Here is a 24,291-nt window from a genome sequence, read left to right as displayed (position 1 = left end):
AAACTCTGTCAGATTGCATGGGGATCATGAGTGAACAGCCCTTTTCAAGTCCAGCCAAAGATTCTCAATTGGGTTGAGGTCTGGACTCTCCAAACTACTCCAGGACATTAACTTTGTTGTGCTTAAGCCATTCCTATGTAGCTTTAACGTCAAGCTTGGGGTCGTTGTCCTGCTGGAAAACAAATCTTCTCCCAAGTTGCAGTTCTCTTGCAGGCTGCAACATGTTTTCCTCCAGGATTTCCCTGCATTTTGCTTCATTCATTTTACCCTCTACCTTTACAAGCCTTCCAGGGCCTGCTGCAGTGAAGCATCCCCACAGCATGATGCAGCCACCACCATGCTTCAGGATAGGGTTGGTGTGTTTTTGATGATGTGCAGTGTTTGGCTTATGCCAAATATAGCATTTAGTCTCATAGCTAAAAAACTTAAGTGTTGGTTTCATCAGACCATAGAGCCTTCTTCCAGATAACTTCAGAATCTCCCACATGCCTTTTGGCAAATTCTAGCCAAGATTTCATGGGAGTTCCCCCCCCCAATATAGGCTTTCTCTTTGCCACTCTCCCACATAGCTACAATTTGTGAAGCACCCGGGCAATGGCTGTTGTATGCGCAATTTCTCCCATCTCAGCCACCAAAGCTTGTAACTCTTTCAAGTTGTCAAGTTGGTGGCCTCCCTCACTAGTCCTCTTCTTGCATGGTCATTCAGTTTTTGAGGACTGCCTGCTCTAGGCAGATTTACAGCCATGCCATATTCTTTCCATTTCTTGATGATTGACTTAACTGTACTCCAAGAGATATTCAGTGACTTGGAAATTTTCTTGTATCCATCTCCCGACTTGTGCTTTTCAATAACCATTTCGCGGAGTTGCTTGATGCATTCTTTTGCCTTCATGGTGTAGTTTTTGCCAGGATACTGACTCACCAGCAGTTGGACCATCCAGATACAGGTATATTTTACTACAATCAATTGAAATACCTTGACTGCACACAGGTGATCTCCATTTAACTAATTATGTGACTTCTAAAACCAATTGGCCTTAAATAGCCTCTGACAACCAAGTCCAACTCCTGGCCTTCTTGTGTGGCTTCGCCTCTAAGCCCGGTGTAACTGTTTCTACTGACAGGAGAAGGGGCGAAGGTGGGAAGGCAGGTCCTGGCGCCTTAAAACCAGTGCTTCGGGTAGATGGAGCTCGTCAGCCTGGGAAGGCAGTCCATTTAAGAGAGGGAAAACTCTGATTTCAAACCTCCGCTGCCTTGCGGCCATACCCACTCATGGGAAAGGCTTCGGGAGTAAACCCTGAAGACAAATCTGGAGCTGGGGTCCCCAAGGCAGTCTGACGTTGCCTTCAACCTTGTTCTGACAACTCCTGCAACAACACTGGTACCAAGTTGTATCGGCCTTTGCCCTTCCCCTGGACAACATCGGTGTCGTGGAGAGGGGAGACTTGCTGCATGGGCAACTACCGGTCTTCCATGCAACCTTGCCCAGGCCTGTGCCCTAGAACTTTCCAGGCGCAGATCCATGGTCTCGTGAGACTAACGGATGCCACCAAAACCAATTGGCTGCACCAGTGGTGATTTGGTTTATCATATTAAAGCGGGCGAAAGGCAATCAATTATTTTGTTTGTTTTATATTTGTAATTAGTTTAGATCACTTTGTAGAGATCTGCTTTCACTTTGACCTGAGAAACTTCCTTCTGTTAATCAGTGTCGAAAAAAGCCAGATTAAATCCACTGTGATTCAATGTTGTAAAACAATAAAACATGAAATCTTTCAAGTGGGGGTGAATACTTTTTATAGACACTGTATAATGCTGTGTATTTGAGGTGGAATATGAACCAGAACAAAATATCCAACATGAAAAGAACTGTATTACCCCTTAACTTATCTACTGTAAATTGTAAATGTATAACAGCTTGAGATGCTTGTTAAGCATTACAACCAATGAAGCAATTGAGGTGTTTTTTCATGCGGTAACATATTTTATTCCTTTACAGAGGATATTGTAGTCTTTGGAGGCACACTGGTACTGGAAGAATGCCCAAGTAGCAGCATTTACCAGGCCTGTCATTTTCTCCATTATTGATTGAAGCTCATTCTGATGCTTCAGTTGCTGCTCTTCCTGCATCTGCTCCGTTTTATTTTTGACTTGCTCCAAATTCTCTTGCAAATAAGCAACCTTTTCATTGGATTGACGAAGTAGTTCCTGTAGCTCATTCTGCTTCCTAGTATGGGGAAAAAGTTTCAGTGGATTAAACACGACTATCAAGTAAGAATACCTGAAGACTGATAATCCACAAAATTACTGAAAACAGAATAGTACCATCGGCATCATGATCATCCACATGCCAATTTAACCCCTCTAATTGTCGTTCTAACTACAGTACTGTGCACAAGTCGGAAGCACATATATGCAGATTGGATGCCTAAGACTTTTGCACAGTACTGTTTTTGGAGTGAAGAGTGAGTTTGTAAATCTGGTGGAAGCAAAGGGTGTTGGGAATGGCTGGGTGGAGTGCTGGGGTGTGGAGGAATGTGAGACAGGTGGCAGAGGAGGAGGGCCAGGGTCAGGTGGGAGGGGTGCGCAGATCCAGGCCTGAGAGAGCAGGCAAAGTCAATTGATTCCAAACAATTGGTTTATTGATTATTACAGAATATTTCTCTGGTGCTTCCTGCTCCCCCCACCCCTTGTCCTATCCTTAATCATGATTACCCTCCCTGTGCTCCTTTCTTACTCTGAGTCCACAATAGAGACCCATATCAGAATCAGGTTTATTACTCACATATGTCAGCAGCAGTTCCGTGCAATATATAAAGTTACTAGAATACTATGCAAAAGTCTTAGGCACCCGATATACATGTACCTAACACTTTTGCACAGTACTGTATATGTACAAACCAGAATATAAAATTTATATTTACTACAACCCACATATAAATCTGTATTCTCCACTGTTCAATACATTAAAAAAACAGACGAGTTTTGTTTTGAGATGAATTAACACCTAAACATTTTAACATTAAAAGGCATTTTCAAGTCAAGAACAATTCTCTGTTGGACATTAATATTACAGAAATCACATCCACTCAAGGTACCTTTCTTTGAGTTTCAGCTCTTCATTCATTTTTGTAAGCTGGGCAGAGTTGTCCCCTGAAGATTTCATCATCTCAGAGATGGTGTTCTCAAGTTTGGTTTTATCCTCAGTTAGCTGTTCAGCCTTTTCCTTCTCAGCTTTAATTCTTCTTTCCGTAGCTAACAAAAGAAAAATCCATTCACGGACAAAAGTGCAAACAATAATAAACTTGATTTGAACTGAGTTTATTCAAAAAGATATACAAATATATAGAATCAAAATACTTTTAGAACCCAACCAAATTTGCAAATATTTTAGGAGATTAAAACTTCCAAAAAACAGTTATACTTATTCTTCAATGGCACCACAGAAACGAACAATTCTTAAACGATTGTAAACACCTATCAATAACACAAGGTGTTTCTACAATATTCGAGTGAATATTCATCTACTGTGCTTTAAATTTAATATTCTATCTTTGGAAGCTGTAGTAGGGCAAGGGTGTAGGACAACATCTGGGCAAGAATAGCCTGGGACAGTTGTTGTCAAGTGAGATCTCTGGGAACACCTCTGCTTGTTACAGACAAGATAGGCAGGGGGTGACTGTGGCTGTGTGTACTCAAGCCAGACGAGTGAGACTTTTCTAGAAAGGTCATCCTAAAACATAAAGTCCCTTTACACAATAGGGGATGCTGGAGGCCGACGGGACAGGAGTAACGGAAGGATATTAAATATACCCAACAACCTAGTGACAATTGCTTTTACTAATGTCAAAACAACATCGGTTGTCAGCTTGAAGTTTCTTTTGACTTTTAAAAGCTCTACTATGAGTGGCGATTGTTCTTGCAAGTAAGGAATTCAAACATAATTTACCAAATGGTCAATATCCATAACTGATAAGCCTATTTTGCATAAAAATAGCAGGTTTCTGTTCAGACTTAAGAAATGTGTGGGTGACAGAGGCCCACGCTGTTCTCCTCGTGCACAGGTAAAATAAAAGAGAGTGCTTGAGACGTATGAGTGCATGTGTTCTGGGCCCAGTTATTTTATTACTGGTGACAACATATCCAATAACTCAGCTCTTTAATTTATTTCCATTTGCCTTTAAGAATTTGTAAATTCACCTACTTGCAATGTGAAGCAGCAGTTCACCTTCATCTACAATAACATCTAACCATAATGCCAAATGGAACAATCACTGAATTCTCCAATTACTTGCACATTGCTCCTCTCTGTCCTTTTTCTCTCTCCTCCCAATCTACCCCTTTCAAAAGCATCCAATATGCCTCTGAATCTCTCCCCACTCTCTTCCTCAGCGTTTCATTCAAATCCATGATCTCCTCCAATCAAAAAGGTAAGTACATCACTTACAAGGGAACATGACTAACTGCATGATCATCTTCAATTCTGACTTGAAAATATACAAATGGTCCTTGATTCTCACTGGCTCTAAACATTTAGACATCGTATTCAAATAGCATGGTGGCAGCACCCTCACTACAACAGTTTAAATAGGTTGCTCACTATACCTATTAAGAATTGTTAGACATTAGTAAAACCTTACCAGTGATCAATGCATATCACACAGGCTAATTTGTCTTTTATTTTTAAAAATCAAGTATAAAGTTGCAAAGGTCTGTTTGTTTCACTAGTCAAAGAAAACAAAGATGAAAGGTCAGAAGTACCATGAAGATGTCAAGTTCATCCAGCTGATACACAGTGGAAAGTTCAAAGACTTATGAACTGATTGCCACCTGAACTCTTCATTCTTACACCAGAATATCCAATCTAGGTTAAGTTTCACCAATCCATAAGGAGAATATCTCCAGCTTTGTTCAGAGGAAATTGAAACCTAATTTGCTATTCAAAGTTCTAGCTGCTAAAATGATACGGGATCATACTATAGTATGTGAACAACATTCACCATTCTTTCCTTGGTTCATTTAGAAAATCGAAGAATGCTATAGCCCATCAAGTCTGTACCACTTCCAAGAACAACTCCACTTGTCCTAACACCTTTTCAGAAACAATTGAACCTGCTCCACTAGTGCTTCTACAGTGCATACACATCTTAACCAGGCACTGGTTAAACCACTTTCTAAATGGCTGCCTATTTTCTACATGGTTGAATACCCAATCCAGAGCAAAGATGCAAACTACCTGCAAGAAAATAAACACATCAGAAATTAATCCTCAGTGCATCTCAGAAAATAACTTACCAGAAAGCTGAGATTTGAGCTCTGCTACCTCAGATGAAAGTGAAGTGTTCTGCTCTTCTTTTGTAAGGAGCTTTGTGAGTGTTTCTAATCAAGAAAATATTTTAAATGTATAAGATGACAGATTAACATTTTAGAATACTACTTTAGACCAAACATTTGGGGGTTAATCATTACCCTTCTCAAAGTTTCGAGCAAAATCAGTACAATTTAGCCACACCAATATTACACTTATTATGGTGATTTGTGATACTGGATGATGTTCTACTTTCCGGAACCTAACTTTCTCAATCTGAGAGCAAGTACAATGATGTTGAGCATGCTATCCCACAACAAATCCTATATTGCAAAATTAGAGTCAAAACTTCCCATAGTGGCTGGACATTTTAGGATGCAATCACTGAATAAACAATGCTTCCCAGCGTAGGATCACAGAAGCATACAACCACAATAAATATAGCAAAAACTGAAAAATCCAATTTTACTTTCTTCTTGCTTATGAAATCCATAAAATAGTCATCTTTTAAAAACCAAACTAAATCTTTTGTTTAAAAAAAATACAGAAGTTGTGGCCCAGAATCCCAAATTATCACTAATCCCTTTTAAAAGTGCTTCCCCCCCCCTTATTAAAAAGCTCTACTTTCTCATCTCCCATTTGGCAAGTGTCAATAGTTTTCTGCACTAATATTTCAGTGATTTTTGTCTGGACCATCTCTAGAGATTGAGATCTTTTGTAAAAGAGTTTTAAAATGACAATGTCACCTGCAAATCTTAGACAGTTTGTCTTTACAATTAATTTATAAGTTCTAAATATTAAACTCCCCCCCCCCCATTTTAGTTACCTTGTTTGTCATGCTGACATCACTTAAATACCATATGAATGCTTATCAGAGTCCCTCCATTTACACATTAAAATTCTACCAGATTTGTTAGACTGGGTACTTGTATAGTGTTCTTTCATCTCTCATATTTAGCCTCATCCCACCTAGAACTTCATTTATCACATCTATCCAAAATATATAGAAAAAGCTACTTTTATCTTATTGCTTTCCTCCATATGCCATATTCATTTGAATTAATTCCAGGCACCTTTACTAATGCTATGTATTTGGTACACAGCAAGTTCATTACTGCACAGGCTCACTTTACTAAACTTTCAAGTTACCTTCTAACGTTTGCTGCAATTTGTACTGCGCTTCTGATACTCCATCAAACTTTTCTTTCTGAAAGTGCATGAAAAATCATTTTAAACAGATTTCAAAAGTCAATTAATCTTTACTGTTCAAGATCATAGGAAATTAAAAAGAAAAACAAATTGCAAAGGTTTTAAAGTTACTTTATATAGTAATGCTTAATCTAATCACACTGCTATGATCTTATGATTTGATTATTTCTAACCACTGAAAATAGATGGAAAATTTTACTCCTGATCCAATTTTGCTTTGAGCAACTAGGTACAACATTTTCACCAATACTCCACGGTCAAAATGCACATATTGCTAACTTTTTTTAAAACTACAGACAAAAAGCATTTTAGGAGCTAATACCAGAATAAACTTAATATAGTTGTACACTACATTGTTCAAATTAAACTAACAGAAAAATTTGTCAGCAGCAAACTATTCATATTTCATTATGTTAACAATTGAGATTACACCGACCTTATGCAAAGTATCTCAATCCTGCCTCAAACAGACGTTGTATTACATAACTTGAGGTGCAGTGAACCACTTACCATGGTCTGCAGTTGTTGCTCTAAAGTTTGTTTATCCTGGCTCACTACAGTCAAACTTTGGTTCAGATTAACAACTGACTGATGTTGTTCCTCCAGCAGTTTGGCCAAATCAATAACCTAGTAACAAGCACGCAAATTCATTGCAACAAAAAAAAAAACAAAAGCAAAAGGAATAAATGTATTGAAACATTAGGTAAAGAAAACAACTCTCAAAAAAAAACTGTAATACGCAAAAGAACATTTAAAGCTGCAATATGCAAAAGAACAGATTGAAATTTTTAAGCCAGTCAGAGTCATTGAAGAGACTGAACCTATGGCAGGCAGAAAAAGATCTATATAACTGAGACACAAGAGACTGCAGATGCTGGAATCCACAAATGCTACCTGACCTGCTGAATTCCTCCATCAGCTCAATTTTTTGATCTTTTTAACATTACAACTTTTTCCATAGATTTATGCATCAGACATAAATATAATATTTTTAAAAATTCAATGCCTTATTACATTAAATTATATGTAATTTGTTAATGCTTTAAGCTGGTCAACATCGATATTGTTGACTAAAAATCCAAGAAAATTTTCACCAAATCTCATTTAAAAATTCTTCACATTATATAAACGGTTTCCTTAATATAGATCAAAAATTTTATCTTGAATACTGCAACTTTAATTTACAAAAATGGAACATATGCAAATAAGAAGTCTGAATAAATCAATAAATTACAAGCAAATATGTGGCATGAAACAATTTGATAATGGAGAGCCAGTGAATAAACAGCTAATACAGAAATGATCAAAGGTCTGGATTTTACCATCCTACAGCCCTACCCATCCCATATGAAATAGCTACAGAAAACATAATAACTTTAGAATAGTTTACCCATTCTAAGTACCGTAACCATTTATCTCTCAAACAGACTGGCGCCTAACAAGAAAGGAGTTAACCAGAACAAATACAAAACCAAAATACAACTGGCCCTGAAAATCTAAAACAGAAAGCACAGCAAATCAGCAGAAGATGAAGTACAATCCGTGGAGACATAAATTTCAAATTGGCAAGATTTCTCCAATAAAGATGCATTTCCCTGCTGAATTTTAACCCATTTTTTTTGTCTTGTCCCAGTGTGGTTTCCCATTACCTTGCAGTACGTATAGTAAGGTTGCTTCCGTGTGGGGTCTATAGGAATTCAGCTGTCACCTGAATGCAAACTTTGTTAATCAAGCAGGATGAGAAATGAATATTTCCCTAATGCTGTTATTACAAATTAGGGACAATTACAAAAGAAATGTAGCAAGAGACAGCAGAACAAGTTATTGAGGCCAGACAGGGACAAATAGAATGAACAAAGGCAGCTCCAAATAGGAGGGACATTGGGCTGAATACGATAAACAAGAAACAGGCAGGGACGGCAGTACAAGTGGAAACCCCAGCTTTGATTAGACAAGTGATTACAAATCAGTAGTGTGTGAACTATGGACGAGATGTGTGACTGAGATCGGACATTGAAAACACTCAGAATATCACAAGAAAACAGATTAAAGTTATTATGTATTGAACAATACTGTGTCCGTGCATGTGAGCACAGAGCCTACAATTATAATTGAACAAAGAACCAGCAAGTGAGTATGAAGAGGGATCCAGAGATGGTTTAATAGCATGAACCGAACCTTGGAGTACAACATGAGAGGTTACAAGATCAAAACTCAATACAAGTAACCAGGTCAGCCTAATCAACTTAAGCCAGAAACAGATCATATTGAGATAGGTTGTAAGTGTTGATCTGTCTGGTATTTTTTTTTTTAAATAGATTTTACTGTCTACATCACTAGTATGCAGCTAGTATACTGCCAGAGAACCAGGTTGAATCCTGACTCTGGGCGATGTCTTTGTGGAGTTTGCACATTCCCCCCATGACTGCTTGTTTCCTGTGGGTGCTCCTGGCTTTCTGTCACATTGCACACTGATGAATCAGTCACTGTGAACCGCCCCCAGTGTGTCGGCGAGTGACAGAATGTGAGTGGATGTTGATTAAAACCCAGGGAGAATACAATAGGATCAGTATAAATAGGTGGCTGATGAACAACATAGACTGGATAGGCAAAAGTGTCTATTTCAATGTTGCCTCTCTCTTGACACTTCTCCATTTTGCTGTAACTTGCCTCGTACGCAATTCCCCACTACGTCAGAGAAGCGTGGAGGGAAATCGTCCGCTAACCAGAAAAACTCCGGATGTGACGTACCTTTCCTTTTTGTCATTTTGGTGCACGAAACAAAGACAATTTATTTTAAGTGGTGAGAGAATGTTGATGTTCAAAGGGACCTCTACATCCATCAGTGATTAGGGAAGAGCAAAGGGATTTTGGCCTTTATTACAAGAGGTTTGAATACAGGAATAACATCGTCTCATTGCAATTATATGGGGACTTTAAAATTGCACTTTTTGATTTCTTTATTTAAAAATTATATACCACGTGTAAAGGGAGTGCATCAAAGATTCACTAGCCTGCTTCCAAGAGGGGATTTTCTTATTGAAACCTATTACATTCTGGCATGGCTCAGTATAGTGAATGCAGAGTGGACTTTTCCCCTGGCCAAGGAGTCTAGAATCAGGGTCATGATCTCCAAATAAGGAACTGTCCTTAGGATTGAAATGAGGAACAATTTTGTCACGCAAGCAGTGCTGAATTTTTGGAATTCCCTACCTGGATTACTGTGGATGCCAAATAATTGAGTTAATTCAGAGTAGAAATCAATACATTTCTGGAATTATGGGAATTGAAGGATGTCGGGAAAGTGGCACAAAATGGCATTGTGGAAGGAAAATCACAATCTTAATGACGCATGGAGCAGGTCTGAAGGGCTAAGCGGCCGACAGCTCCTTGTTTCTATGTTCTAATTTTAATTTCTCCTGCCTTCCAAAGACCATTCTTTCTTTCATCTGTACTTCATTGAAGTATTTTAAATCTCTAACTTGTTCTAACAAAAGATCAATAACAAATGGTAATTTTGTTATACTGCCTGATTTGCTCAAGCATTTCCTGCATTTACTACTTTTATTATAAGAACTTTGATTAACATAATCTTCTTTTTGATAACAACTGTACTAAATCAATATACACAAATTACTCAAAATTATATTAACTAAAGGAAGCAAATCTTCAGATGTGTGCATAATGAAACCATATTAATGCAATATAGTTCAGAATTTAAACTTGCTTATATTTAGCATAAGTATACATGCAAAAGCCTGAATAATTAGTCTTTATATCAGTTAGAGCTCATTAACATCATAGATTAGGTTTTTTCCTGATTCATCAATTTTTAAACCCAAATCAAACTGAACAAAAGCTTAGCTTTTGGATTATGTCTTTACTTTTGAAGAAAATATGCACTTAAACTGTTATGTTTAAGGAAACGTCTTTCCAACTACACTAAATGGACAAAATATACAACAAAAAATTACAAGTTTCAATCATTCTAACCCTCTATTTCATAGATGACTTTTGAATAAAAGATGGAAAAAGCATATACTAACCTTGCTCTCTTCAGAAAGCTTTAAAGCTTCACGGATTTTCAACTCTGACTCGACAGCTGCAAGCTTCTCTTCAAGTCTTTTGATCTCTTCTCTTTCTTGTGCTTCAACTTCTTGTAGCAATTCATAACCCATCACCTTTTGTTCTGCTGCTGCCACTTTTGCTGTTAATTCCTCAACAATTTGTGCCTGTTCATTGCTCTTAGACTGCAAAATTTGCAATTCTTGTAACTTGTCTTTGGTTTCCTGTAGCTTTGTCAAAGTTTCTTCCATTTCTACCAAGTGCTGATTTGTAGCATATTCCAGTTGTGACTTGAGATTATCTATATCTTTTTCCTTTTCTGAAGTGATTTCTGATAGCCGAGATTTTAAATCTTCAGTTTCTTTTAGGTAGGTTGACTTTTCATTATCTTGCTGAATTTTAATATTCTCAAGTTCCAATCGATGGTCGGCTTTCAGCTTTTCGAAGTTACTCTTCAGCTCCAGAAGCTCTGTAGTTTGGGAATCTGCTCCTTTACTGAAAGAAGACTTGAGTTCCTGCATGGCTTGCTGATGAGACTCTATTGCAGACTCTAGCTTACTTTTCCACAGACTAACCACCTCTGAGTTTTCATTAGCGGCTTGATCCAATTTGGACTTGAGAGTCACGTTCTCCTTGGATACCTTTTCAGTTGCAGCCTGCAGTTGTTGAAGTACCTTTTCGTGATCTTCCTCTGAGCTTTCAAGTTTTTCTTTCAATGTCTTAAGTTCACTTTGATGTTCTTTGTTCAATGTTGCAAGCTTATCTCGCAAACAAGATATTTCTTCCAACAAAGGAGCACTCTCCACATTACCAGAAACATCAATGCTCACAAGTCTTTGTTGAAGCTCTGAGACTTCTTTTGTGCGCGATGCTAGATCCCTTTCTAACTCCATAATCCGTGACTTCTCAGACACAGTAGCCACCTGAAGTACAATCCCCCCCACCATGAAACACAAATTTAACAAAATGAAATATACATTCCCTAATTCCCTTACAATATTATAAAAGCTAAAACCATTTTAATATTATTCATTTTCATTATACAAATTACTACATTATTCAATAGCCTTACCATATAATCAAAGGTTCATATTGGCCAGTAGGCTCAATAAGCTTTAACAAATACATTTTAAAGTTTTATGTAGAACATAAATTAGTAGTTGTGTGGAAAAAGAATAATGTGGAACTACCGTATATCAATTCAAACAGCATGCAGCTTGATTGGGACCAAAAATTCAGATAGGCCCTCACTTTGAGCACTCTGCAGTGAAAACTAATACAAAATCTGATTGCCAACACAAACGGGTTGGATGTAATACCCAAAAGGCATCTGGGCTTCACAGTTGGGACACATGAAAAATGGGAATGTGGGAAAAGTACCAGAGGGCGATTGATGGTTATAGAATTGCATTAAACCAAGCTTCACAATCCCCAGGAGAAAGGAGAGTGTTTGAGGCTGTGGGTGGTGTGTTTCATGTTTCCATGAAATTCCATGGCCACTGATACCCTTTGGTACCCTTGCTATATTTGCCCTAGTGTGGGTTACATTAAAATGCATAAAATAACAAAACAAGATCCATATATACAGTATGGAAAAACTTACTCAGCTTGTTACTCTACTGGGATGATAAGATTTTTTCTATAAACATATTAAACTAATAAAAAAAATATTCCCAGTCTTTGCTGAACGAACTGATCCTAGCAGTAAAGATGAACATGCCATTGTTCCTCAGAATTTTGAGGGGGGTTAATTAAAAATAAAGAAATCCAAAATTGCTGCTCTGTGTATTCCTGCTTTTTTTTTTGCTAAAGCTGAAATATGTGCAAACTTGTGTATGCCAGATTACATATTATCACCATGAGAATGTGGACGAGAAATTGTTACTTGGATAAAGTACCATTATATCCTATCTAAAGTGCTTTCAGGAGGAACGGGGGGGGGGTGGAGGAAATAAAGGCAAATTACGATGCAGTATATTCTTACTATTTTTTCCCCTCAGGTGTAAAGCCAGCATTTATAGCTCATCCCTAAGTGCTGTGAGGTGGTAGTGTGAACCATCATCTTGAAAGCGTGTTGTTCATGGTGATGGGGCAACAATGAAGGAATGGTGTTGTATTCTCAGATCAAATATAGGGAGCCGGGACTCTTACTTGTGGGGGATGTCAATGTCTGGCATGAATGTTATGAACCTCTTAATAGCACATGCATCAATGTTAACAAGTTTCGCTAAATGGAGACATAGGTTGCTGCTTCATTTGCTGAATTGTAAGTTGAATTGAACATTGTAAAACCAGCGAAGATTGCAACTCCTGACCTTATGATAGAAGCAGGATCATTGATAATGCAACTGAAGGTGGCTGGGCTTTGTTGACAGCCTGAACATTTCTTGCAGTTTGGGGGAAATGGCCTTTTGCTGCTCTTTCAAATGCTCCATACTTACTACTTTCACCCAAATCCACTCCCCATCCCCACTTGCAACTCATCAGTGTATGCTATGCCATGACTCCAGAACCACTTAATCATCAAACTCACTCCATATCTGATGATCACTCAGGTGACAGAGTATTACTTATCTCCTTAAAAAGACTGCTTCCTTGCATTTAACATGGTTGGAAGAAAATTCCTATACCAAATCTATTTCAAGATTTATGAGAAGCATGTTGAGTTTATACTCTACTGCACCAAAATTCAGTTTAAAATTTAAAACTGTTGGAAACATTTCATAATTTGGACATCCTGTTCACTCTTACTTTTATTTCTCTCCTTTGATGAGCTCCTTGCAGCCTGGAGTACATTATAAGTCAGTAATAGCAAACACTCACCAACTCAACAATTATGGAAACAGAAAGGATTAAATAATGTAGCTTTTGAAAGAGAATTCAATTTGACCAATGGCTAAACACCGTATCTGAAGTCACAAAAGGCAAAATCAGCCATTTTGTGCATGAAAGTGTTTATGTTGAACTGCAAGCAGGAGTTTCCATCTTGAATAGGATCCATGAAAACAAACAGCTTTGATAAAGTAAAAAAAAATTAGGATGAGAAGGAAATTGCTGCTAACATTTAAAATCTTAACTGTGTACTTAATCATTTTCGATAGCTAATTCTGCTTCGAAGTGTTATAGATTATATTGTCAAGTAATTGCAAAACATGGATGAAACTCATACAATATTATTTTGTATAGCTGTACACATTCAAATTCCACCCAAGATGAATTGTGCGCCAATCTCTACCAAATCCGAAACCTTTTCCCTCAAACTTTTTTTTTCCATGTTTTGGTGCAGTGTCAATGCCAAGCAGAAATGCATTTATCAGCTGCAATATATTGTAGCTGAAGTAAGAGATTTTTGCTGGCTGGACTGAAGGCTTTAATCAAAGAGCTAGATTTTAAGAGGTTATTAAAGGAGGAGTGAGACACAGACAGGAGTGATTGGAACAGATTTCCACAGCTTACAATCTAGACAGTTGAAGGCATTGCTGCCAATAACGAGGGGGAAAGTAGCGGTCAATGTAAAAACCGCCAAAGTAGGGAGATCTTAAATTCTCAAAGCACAGTTGTACTGCTTGAGGCTACATAGGGTTAGATAAGACCATGTAAACAAGGATAAGAACTTTCTATTCATGGCGTCAATGCAATGGAAGTAAGTATAGGCAAACAACCACAGTGTGATGGTAACAAGACTTGCCTGAATTATGTTATGGTAATGGGTTACTGGGGTGTCCAAATTGATTCTGAGTAGAAGTAGGAGTTATTGAAGTATAGTGCAGTGTTTCAGCACAAGATAGGCTTTTGCAGGAGCAGAGAAAGTTGAGTTTATGGAGTTAAGTGATATGATCATGTAAATAGAAAGGTTATAGAACCTTTGAGCAATCTAATTCAGCTTAATAGCACTGGCCAGGGAGAGGAACGAAACTGCAGAAAACCACAGGGCATCAGTCAGCTTTTTACTATTACTGTGAAATGCCTGGCGTGACCAGTTAAACAGGTGACGAAGGTTTAAAAAAAAAAGAAACATGACAAAATAAAAATGCATCGCCAGATCAATCTGGTTTGAAAATAGTGCAGCATAAGGTAGTAGGTGCACCACATGAAACTAACTGTTGGAACTAGATCACAATTCAAGGAAACAGTTCTTCACATTTCTTTGGAGATGATACTCATCTTCCAAAAAAGTATTGACTTATAGAGTCATCTTAATCTTTAAAATATATTTTATTTCCTGAACTGAATTAAAATATGTATTTATCATTGTCCAAATGTAACCAACTATAAAGATGACACTTATCACAGTGATACTCTGACATAATGCACCACTCTGTGGTAGAATGTGGGACTGCATCCATTAACAATTGCGTTCAGCTATGTCTTCTGGAAGTTGCAGTGTGGAAGCATTTTTCTGAGAAAGAGTCAGAAAATTGAAGGATATTAACCTGGAAGATCTCCCACAAAAAGTTCCCTTTGTTGATAGTTTGTGAGCAGACAGTCAGTTAGCCTCCTCATTTAAGGCAGGGCTTGGAGTAAGCAGATATCAACAAGTAACATACCAGAAAAGCAAAAAATTCTTTAAAGATACACATAGCAAAATCTCATTCTACAATACATATAAATAATTTTTAAAATGTCCTTAGCTAAGTGGTAAATGTCTCTTGCAGGGATAAAGTGATACAACAATGTTAATGTTAGCAACTTATATCCATTTTGGGTACATGCTGATAATTGAATGGAGCTCATTGAAACTGTGAAATCCATTACCCTAGTGTCTTCTAACTCCCTCTGGAGTTTTTCAGCTTTGGTCTTTTCAAAGAGCAGGCTCTGTTCAAGCTCCTTAATGCGGGCATGCTCCAGTTTGGTCTGCGTCTGTTAGTAAAAAGGGAGAGGAAGAGAACACACCAGTGCCACCATCACATGCCAGCACGACAGGAGGGAGCCACATGCAGGCTTATGCACCAGCACCTTCTGCCTTTTATAATAGTTAGGAAAGCAAAGGGCAAATGGACAGAGAAATAAATTGGAAGCAAACAGAAATGCTTAATGGAAAATGGTATCAGAAGTATATACTGGCAAGGATAAATGAGAAACAATTAAAAGAAACACAGTTTTAAAAAGGCAGATTCAAAAGTTTCATGCAGTCAGTGCACAGTTTAATATCAGTATTGTTCAAATCAGAACAGTTAATATTTAAATTTTAGTTTACTACTGTAAACCCCTTGTACTTCTGTATTTGAAACATCGGTCTAACTATTCAGAAACAGGATTTACACCTTAAAACAGTAAAATATCCTAAGAGTAAATCAAGAGAAAAACACAAAATCCCTCAAAATATTTTTTTCCTTGGAGTTTCCTGTACTGATGTATATTTTAAGTAATTTGATTGTGACTTCACTTGTATCATAAACTAAAGTGAATTTCTCATCATGCATTCAAAAAAATGCAATAGGTCTTCATTGCACTTGGGTTTGGAGTTGATTTTCCATGCGTATTACTGAGAAACGTTAATCTTTCATAACTTGTGGGGTCATTACAAAATCATATTAGTTTGTTTTAAATAGCTAGTTTTGGGAGATTTTGAAAAAGGGATTTATGATTGTACTTTTAGTCTAGATGCACACAAGGGGACTGCCTGAAAGATACACAACTAAAATTCCAATAGTGACCAAACAAGATGGGCTTGAACAGCAACTACTTCAGCCATCCTTTCAAATGATGCTTCAGCATCAATACAAGGATTACTACGCAAGGCTACTTTGCACAATTATGAAGGAACTAAATTACAGTACCTGTGATAAAATTGAATATTTAGATCTTTAAAGGGCTTGCTTGGACCCATCCAAAGGCCTTAAGTCAATATGAACAGCTGATGGCTAGTTTAATTTTTAGTGAGAAAAGGATAATTTGACTGTAGCTTAATTCCACAATGGTTATGATAATACAAAAGGAACAAGAGCAAGTGACAAGATTTTTAAAAGAACAGTGGCAGCTCCTTCACTTTCAACATGAAAGTGCAATGAATCTCACAGAATAGTCTGAAATTATTTTTCACTTTTAATCAGTTCTACGTCTAGCAATCTTTGAGTCATTACATTTAAATCCATTAGCTTTCCATATAATCTGATGTACATACAAAATGAAACACTGTACACACTTTTCTTTATTGTATTTACAAAATCTGATATATCAAAATGATGGTTCAGATTAAATTGGCATGTTAATGAAAGAAATAAATGGTTCAAGAGAATTTGATTAATTAAATATATTTTGGCAGCACAAAGTAACGCAAATGAATTTCAAGGATGTTCAATCACTTAGAATGCTATTCAAATATTCATCATTTCATGCTAGGCTTTTCTCAAAGGGAAAATGCAAGGTCTGCTGATGCCTGATATTGCTGGATATGAACAGGAATTCAGAACACTAGACTAAAAAGGTAGTCAGCACTAGCAATGGCCAATGAAACAATGTAGATTCAATCAGCACAATTAACATCTGCTTCAGGTGAATTTTGAGAAGTATAAGAAAGTGCTTAAGGAAAAATTTCAAATTTTGAAATGATGGTGGCCTCAATCCAAACAAGTGATTAAATTTATCAGTTTAATTTCAAAATCAACATTATATAATTTAAATAAATATAACAAAAATCTGGGTTCTGAATAATTCCTAATGGAAAGCTACTGGCTGCAAATAAAGGGGGAAAAGACCCACATTTGAAGAAAACCTTGAATAACAATGGGGGAATCATAAAACATTTTGCAACCTTTAAATAATATTTGACCTTAGTCAACATTCACATTTCTGTGTAAATGTGATGTTAATTTGGTGAGTAAATATGGTGTTTAAGAGATATTTTAGCCTCTGTTTACATGAAATAATTTGGTCAAATATAGATGCATGCAGGAAATTCAGATTAAACAGCAGAATATTTTCTCTTTGCTATAATCTTTCTCCACAGTTGTCCAGTTTCTAGAACATAGCAAAAATGTGGAGTGGCAGGTTTAGCAGGAAAAGACTTGTTGACCACTAAATCAAATCTCACAGGTGTCAGAATTAACTATGTAGATGGGCCTCATGAAATGCATGAAGGTGTTTTGAAGTTTCACTGTGAGTAAACAAATCAAAATCTGTCAAATCAAGGTGTCGCATAAAACTTAAACTGCCATGGATAATTTTCCTTTGATGCCTATGAAACCTATCTTTTAAAAATAAGCAAGAAACTGAGTAACCTGCCTTCATCAATTGCTGCTCAGGAAGACTGTCGTTTTAAGTACAGTCAAACAGTAATAACAAAACTAGTTATAAACCAATAAGAGGGGTTTACAGCAGTTACTCGTCATCATAGATAATGCATTTCATTCTTCGCAGCTGTGAAAGCAACATGCATAGTCAATGCTGAGAAAACAGTTACTGCAGTTAGTTCTGGTATTTGGTTTTAAGCAGAATTTTGGGTTACTCAAATTAGAAACTTTAAACATTGGATGTCTTCACCTGTCTTCTACATGCCACTTCCTTTTAATGAGGAAACAGTAGGAAAGTCGCTATAATCCTTGCATACATTGACCCCACTTAGCATCACTCTGAAGATTACACTACCAGCCTAAAAAGAAATCACCCCTATACCAACCATTTTGCTTTAATCTACATTTCAAGAAAGACTGTAACCCACAAATACACACTGTTTTCTTGATGATTTTATTCTTTCCTTTCCTGCAGTAATTTCCTCCTTAAAGAACATGGATCCAGAAGCATATTCCCAGTGCCTAATTTGTTTTCCATTGTTCAGATTCCTACAAGAATGTGCATCAGCTGCAACCTGACTGGGAAAAGCACTTCAACCCCTGTATCAGTCCTCATCATTTACGCTTTGTCTATTTTAGGAGGATAACCAGACCAAAATGTGAATCCGCCAAGTGCAAAATGTTAGCTGCAACTAATTTATTCTTCTGCTGTGATAAGTTATTGCTGCGTTGTTTGTGAATCAAAACAAGAATTTTACTGGTTGTTGTTGTCCAGGGACTTGTAGGATTAATCAGCAGAGACATTGGAAGAGGTAAAATGCATGTTTCTGCATGATACAGGAATGCATTAGTTTCTAAATTATGAAATTCATTTGCATTTGAATTTGAGACCCCAGGGATTGCCCAAATTCCTGTACTAGATTAGCAATATGTTAGTTATGCTTTAACATAGCTTGCCAAATATATTCTATATTTTATAATTAAATTCTGACCATTACCTTGTAGGTACTATCACTATCACCACATTTCTACCGAATGGCAGAAGCATCCTTATATTAGAATTACTGCATTTAAACAGCACTATTTTTGAAGACATCCAAAGTTTCAGATAAAACTGGCAGGATTTGGTTAAAGAGTTCCTCAGATTCATTTTGCCCATTTCTGTTTCTTGTAACAATTCTATGATAGTTATTTGATTTGAACTTACTAAATTCAGTTTCATTTAGCACACTGCTGGTTTAAAGGGTATACTTTGGTCTTGGGTTATATAGGAATGCAGCTGGTCAGCTGGAAGGAACTTGTGTAAATATGTCTTACTAAGGAAAAGAGTGAGATGCCTAAATTCAAGTTTCCCTGGATGTTAAATTGCATATTGTACAAAAGGAGGAAAAAACAAAAAAAAACACTTCACAAGTTCATCAGCTCAGGTTTGCAGCAGGGCTAGAGTGTGCTATGATAAAATTAAAAACAAAATTAGGGAGGTAAAGAATGTCCATGAAAAATATTAGCAAGTTAAATCAAGAAACATTCCAATTAGTTTCTGAAATATACAGAAGACAGAAGGATAACAAAGGAAAGAATAGGCCCTGTTAGAATCCAAAAATGGTAATCTGTGTTGAGGGTGCCTGAAAGAATGGATATTATTCATTATTGTGCGAGATATAGAACTTAAGAGCAGGAGCAATGAAAAATCCGTGTTGGGCCACAGCAGGAGTATTTTATTGTTTCGTATATCACATAAGAAGATAACACTGGAGAGGATATACAGCGGATTGACAAGGGGATTACCAGGTTCAAAGTTTTCTTCAGCCGAGAAAGCTGAGACTTTAAATTGAAACACAGTGAATAGGTAGGATCTATTTTCCACAACAGAGAGGTCATTAACCAAGAGCTATAGATTTAAGAGGGCTGATAGGAAGATTAGAGGGGGTTGTGGAAAAATCTTCTAAAGAGTGAAGGAAAAAGGAATTCCATGTGAAAAGGAGGTGGAGGCAAAACCTCTCTCATTTAACAGTAAATGAATGAGCACTTGAAATACCACCATCTACAGGGCTACAGACCAGAAGAAATGGTGTAGGGGCAGGCTTAAAGAACTCTCTTCCTGTTGCCTGACAAGGGCACTGTGAACTGAATCTTACATTCTACTATAAATTCCAATGAACTGGTAAACATTCTGGACTTGTGCTGACATGCTGAATACAATAAAGTGTCTAATGTTAAACGTCAGGTCTCCTCTTCATGCAAATATTATTTTTGTTTTCTTTAAACCACATGGAAAATAATTTAAACTGCAAACAAATAATAAAATTTTGATTCAGACACTTATAGATCTTTAAACACCAAATCTTTTGTTTGTCTATATACCATTTAACTCACTAAGGTTTTCTTCAAACTGATTATAAATACTCCATCCTAGTGTAGTACTGCACATTTAGAAATTTGCAACCAAAACTATATTACACCTTAAATCTAAGTAAATCGATTAGGTAGCTCTCATTGGTTAAATAGTTATTGCTTTGAAGAGTTAAAGAATAAGAAGCAAGACTATTTGTGTATGTGTCTTAATTTATTACCTAAATCCACTCCTGAAAGTTGCTGCACTCAACTTGAACTCCAATGGTCTTTCAGTATTTGGTAAAAGTTCCGATCAAAGGCTTCCTAAAGCTCTTACTTCTTCCCTCATATTTGTGATTTTTTCATGAACTGGTTATTACAAAATGAATAACTGTGAGATTAAAAAATGCTACAACTACTTAAAAAACTTAAAGTTGAATTAATTTTGATTCAATAGACCAAGAACTGCCAGTTTTATATGCATAGTTCACTTATTTATGGGATTCTCAAATATTTGAATATATCCAAATTAAATGTAAAGCAATTTTGAAGCAGCAATAGAACTTGTTAAACACATACAGAATAAACTTTCATCCATAATTGAACACAATGATGTTAATAATTTAAAATTGAAATATTTGTGGGCATAAGGTCATAACTGTTAATTAATCAAGAAATTTTTGCCACCACTGCAACCACATAGCCAAAGCACCATGCCAAATAACCAAATCACCCAATCATAATTTGGAATGCTTAGAGATGTAAGCCCAGATTCTCCATTGATCAGCAGCCTTCAGCCACTAGTGTGAACTGTTCACAGCCTCTCATCCCTTTTATACCAAAAGGTGTTGAAAAACTTATTCAGTATCCTTATTCCCTGGTTTTTAAGTATTTAGATGCAAACATGTTTTGTTACATGCAAGTTACCAGACAGAATGGTAATGGTTTTTTTTGCTTGTGGTCTCTGAAAATCCAGGGAATTATTACCTCTAAGTCACCTTTGGTAATGGACTCTTCCTCTACACGGAACTGAAGATCTTCCACTTTTCTGTTGGTAAAATAGAAGCAATTCTTGAGAAAAATGAAATACTATCAGGCAGGAAAATTGTCACTGGCTGATGGCCTTTAATAAAAGGAAGAATTTACAGCAAAAAGAAACTCTGCTTAAAATACAAACTTTTCTCATTTTATATATGGAATATATTACATAGGTACTGCGGTAAAACTATAAGGTTAAGTTCAAGAGGGTCAGATACCCTGAGCCAATAGACTGGTCCTGGACTTATTTTCCATCTGGCATAGTTTGCATTTTGGTGTTTGATTGTTGGGGTTTTTTGTATTGCTATATTTACGCTCTATTCTTGGTTGCTGCGGCTGTAACAAAACCAAATTTCCCTCTGGATCAATAAAGTATATCTATCTATCTAAGACCTTAATGACTATCACCTAATGGCTCTGACATTACGACCATGAAGTGTTTCAAGAAGCTGGTCATGGCTCACATTAATTCCAGCCTCACAGACAACCTCAATCCATTCCAGTTCACCTATTGCTGAAACAGATCTATGGCAGATACCATTCAACTTGCCCTGATCCAACCATGTAGATACCACGGCCAACAAAGCTCAACAATACCTTTACTTCTTCCAGAGGTTAAGGAACTTTGACATTTTCCTGTCAACCCTTACCAATTTTTAATCGACGCAGCATAGAAAGCATCCTATTTGTATCCATCATGTCTTGGTATGGCAACTCCTCTGTCTGAAACTGCAGAGAGGCTGAAGGCAGTTGGACAATGCAATCTATATTCACATTCTACTAGACATGCGCAGTGGAGAGCACCCTAACATGCTGCATCATTACATGGAATGGAAACTGCACTGCGGCAGATAGGAAGGCTCTACAACGGGTAGTGAAAACTGTCCAACGCATCACTGGCACCAGCCTACCTGTCATCGAGAACATATATACAGAAAAAAGTGCCAGTAACATCATGAAGGATCCCACCCAACCTGCTCATGGACTGTTTGTCGCACTCCCGTCAGGGAGAACGCTACATTGAATACACACCAGAACACCAGACTCAAAAACAGTTACTTTCTCCAAGCAGTGAGACTGATCAACATCTCCACCTCTCCACACACCCTACCACAACTACTTTATCATTTCCTGTCAGAGTCACTTTACATACTGATACCTTGTGCTTAGAGTCATTTTATGGACACAATCAATATTTACAAGCTATCTTAGGTATATATATTTATTTATTTATTGTGTTCTTTATCTCATTGTGCTTTCTTTGTGCTGCAATGGATATGCAGTAACAATTATTTTGATCTCCTTTACACTTGTGTATTGGAAATGACATTAAACAATCATGAGAGTTGTGGGCTCACCTCAGTACATCGTGGAAACCAGTCTATAATTCTCACTGCCACAGTAAAGCAACTGGCATAATCAAATATTCTATCCACCCAGACAATCTCTTCTTCTCCTCCCCTCTCCCATTGGGTAGAAGCTATAAAAGCTTGAAGCAAGTACTATCAGGCTTGAGGATAGCTTCAACTCTGCTGTTATAAGGCTATTGAATGGATCTCTAGTACAATAAGATGGACCGGTAACTTCATATTCTATTTCACTATGACCTTGCACCTGATAGTGCAATGCAGATAAACATTCTCTATAGAGAAAGTTATTCTTTGTTATTGTTTTACCTTGTACTACTTAAATGTACCGTACAATGAATTAATCTGTATGAACAGAATGCAAGACAAGCTTTTTATTGCACCAGGTACATGTGACAATGATAAGCCAATTCCAACTCAAAAATAACTTGATTTCTGAGTCTGCAGACACTACGTTGTGCTTTTCTACAAAATAACAATGTGACTCCATAGGTTTCATTTTACAATTTTTCATCTATATTACACAGTAACTTATTTCAGACATTATCTTAGCACTTTGTACCTTTTTTCTTCCTCCAGTTGGTTTAAAAGCTCCACCTTCTCTCTGTCAGCAGCCTCCACTAATGCTCGTAACTGGTCCATCTTCGCCTCCATCTCCAATACATTCTGCATTAAGAAATTGAATGTTAACACTACAGGAAAGCTCAGAAGATTGATTAAGTGGCTCTTATATTTTCCATCACTCTAGACAAAAAATGATTTTCAAATGCATAATACTGTTGTAGAATCCAGTCCAAGACACCTGCATCAGGAAAATGCCTCTATTGAGGGAGCACTCGAATGCCTCATTCAAGTCCTCCCTCCAGCAGGCAATTAAGTGCTACAATGTTCTTGATAAGCTTACTTCTATTCTTGGCTCTCAGCAAAAGGTATCCTTGAATATTTAGCCGCAAAAACAATCTTCACTAAACTAAAAGATCTATACACGCTAGCGTTAACAGTTAGTTGATGGGTCACCTGTAACTTCATTCACAGTCTGTTCTTTTGTTGGTACTCTGCCTTCAGATGTCCATAAGTCTGCTTTCTTCCACCTTGTGGCGTGACAGCAGTTCTAGTCAAAGAATGTTTTTAAATTATGATTGGAGAGCACAATGATATCCAGGTCCATTTCATCACACCAGGTTTGGTTCTCAGCAGTAGAAAAGCCAAAAATCTCTTCCCAAGTATCAGTTAGAGTAGATGTCAGGGTAGTTTAGGGAATATGAAAATTTTTGCCGTTCCTTGCAATTGAGTCAGCTGTTTGTTCAGGAGCCGTTGATTGAAAATTTTATTTGTGGGGTCTTTGAGTCCTTTGGTGTTAATTTCCTTGCAGCACTAGCATTTGTGTTGCCATTATATTAAGGGGCAAGAATGATGGAGAGCAGACACTGGATTGATTGACATGGTGGTTAATTCACTATTGCCTCACCAACCTTGAGATGAATGCTGCTTATTTACTTGCAATCTCCTGTTGATACCAGAACATACTGTATTAGCTGGCATCAGTGCTTGGGACAGGAGTGTCGTCAATAGTTCTTCCAATTGTTTCTCTGATGAATTATAGGTTGGTTAAGTTATGTTTGTGTTCCAATTATTTCGTCAGAAGGAAGACAGCTTTGACTTCTTTCATTGCTTCCTTATCAATTACACCTTTCTTTTTTGCTCTTAATTCCAGCATCCGCAGCTTCTTGTGGCTACA

The 24,291-nt window shown here is 37.1% G+C and overlaps 1 protein-coding gene across 4 annotated transcripts in view; it reads right to left on the bottom strand.

The window, feature by feature from the left end:
* Positions 1 to 24,291, bottom strand: part of clip1a (CAP-GLY domain containing linker protein 1a) — a 148,453-nt gene that overhangs the window by 54,708 nt on the left and 69,454 nt on the right. For 2 of the 4 annotated variants that reach the window (XM_072247818.1, XM_072247821.1), the window contains exons 7-15: positions 23,116 to 23,219; positions 21,136 to 21,196; positions 15,338 to 15,442; positions 10,564 to 11,505; positions 7,028 to 7,144; positions 6,458 to 6,515; positions 5,296 to 5,379; positions 3,099 to 3,255; positions 2,062 to 2,227 (exon numbers count right to left, since the gene is read on the bottom strand). In XM_072247818.1, coding sequence (XP_072103919.1) covers positions 2,062 to 2,227; positions 3,099 to 3,255; positions 5,296 to 5,379; positions 6,458 to 6,515; positions 7,028 to 7,144; positions 10,564 to 11,505; positions 15,338 to 15,442; positions 21,136 to 21,196; positions 23,116 to 23,219 — 1,794 coding nt within the window. The remainder of the gene's footprint in view (positions 1 to 2,061; positions 2,228 to 3,098; positions 3,256 to 5,295; positions 5,380 to 6,457; positions 6,516 to 7,027; positions 7,145 to 10,563; positions 11,506 to 15,337; positions 15,443 to 21,135; positions 21,197 to 23,115; positions 23,220 to 24,291) is intronic. The other 2 variants (XM_072247820.1, XM_072247819.1) reach the window with 2 other exon arrangements.

The sequence above is a fragment of the Mobula birostris genome, chromosome 31 (genome assembly GCF_030028105.1).
Source record: "Mobula birostris isolate sMobBir1 chromosome 31, sMobBir1.hap1, whole genome shotgun sequence".
Taxonomy (NCBI): domain Eukaryota; kingdom Metazoa; phylum Chordata; class Chondrichthyes; order Myliobatiformes; family Myliobatidae; genus Mobula; species Mobula birostris.
This window is presented reverse-complemented; position numbering and strand designations above follow the sequence as displayed.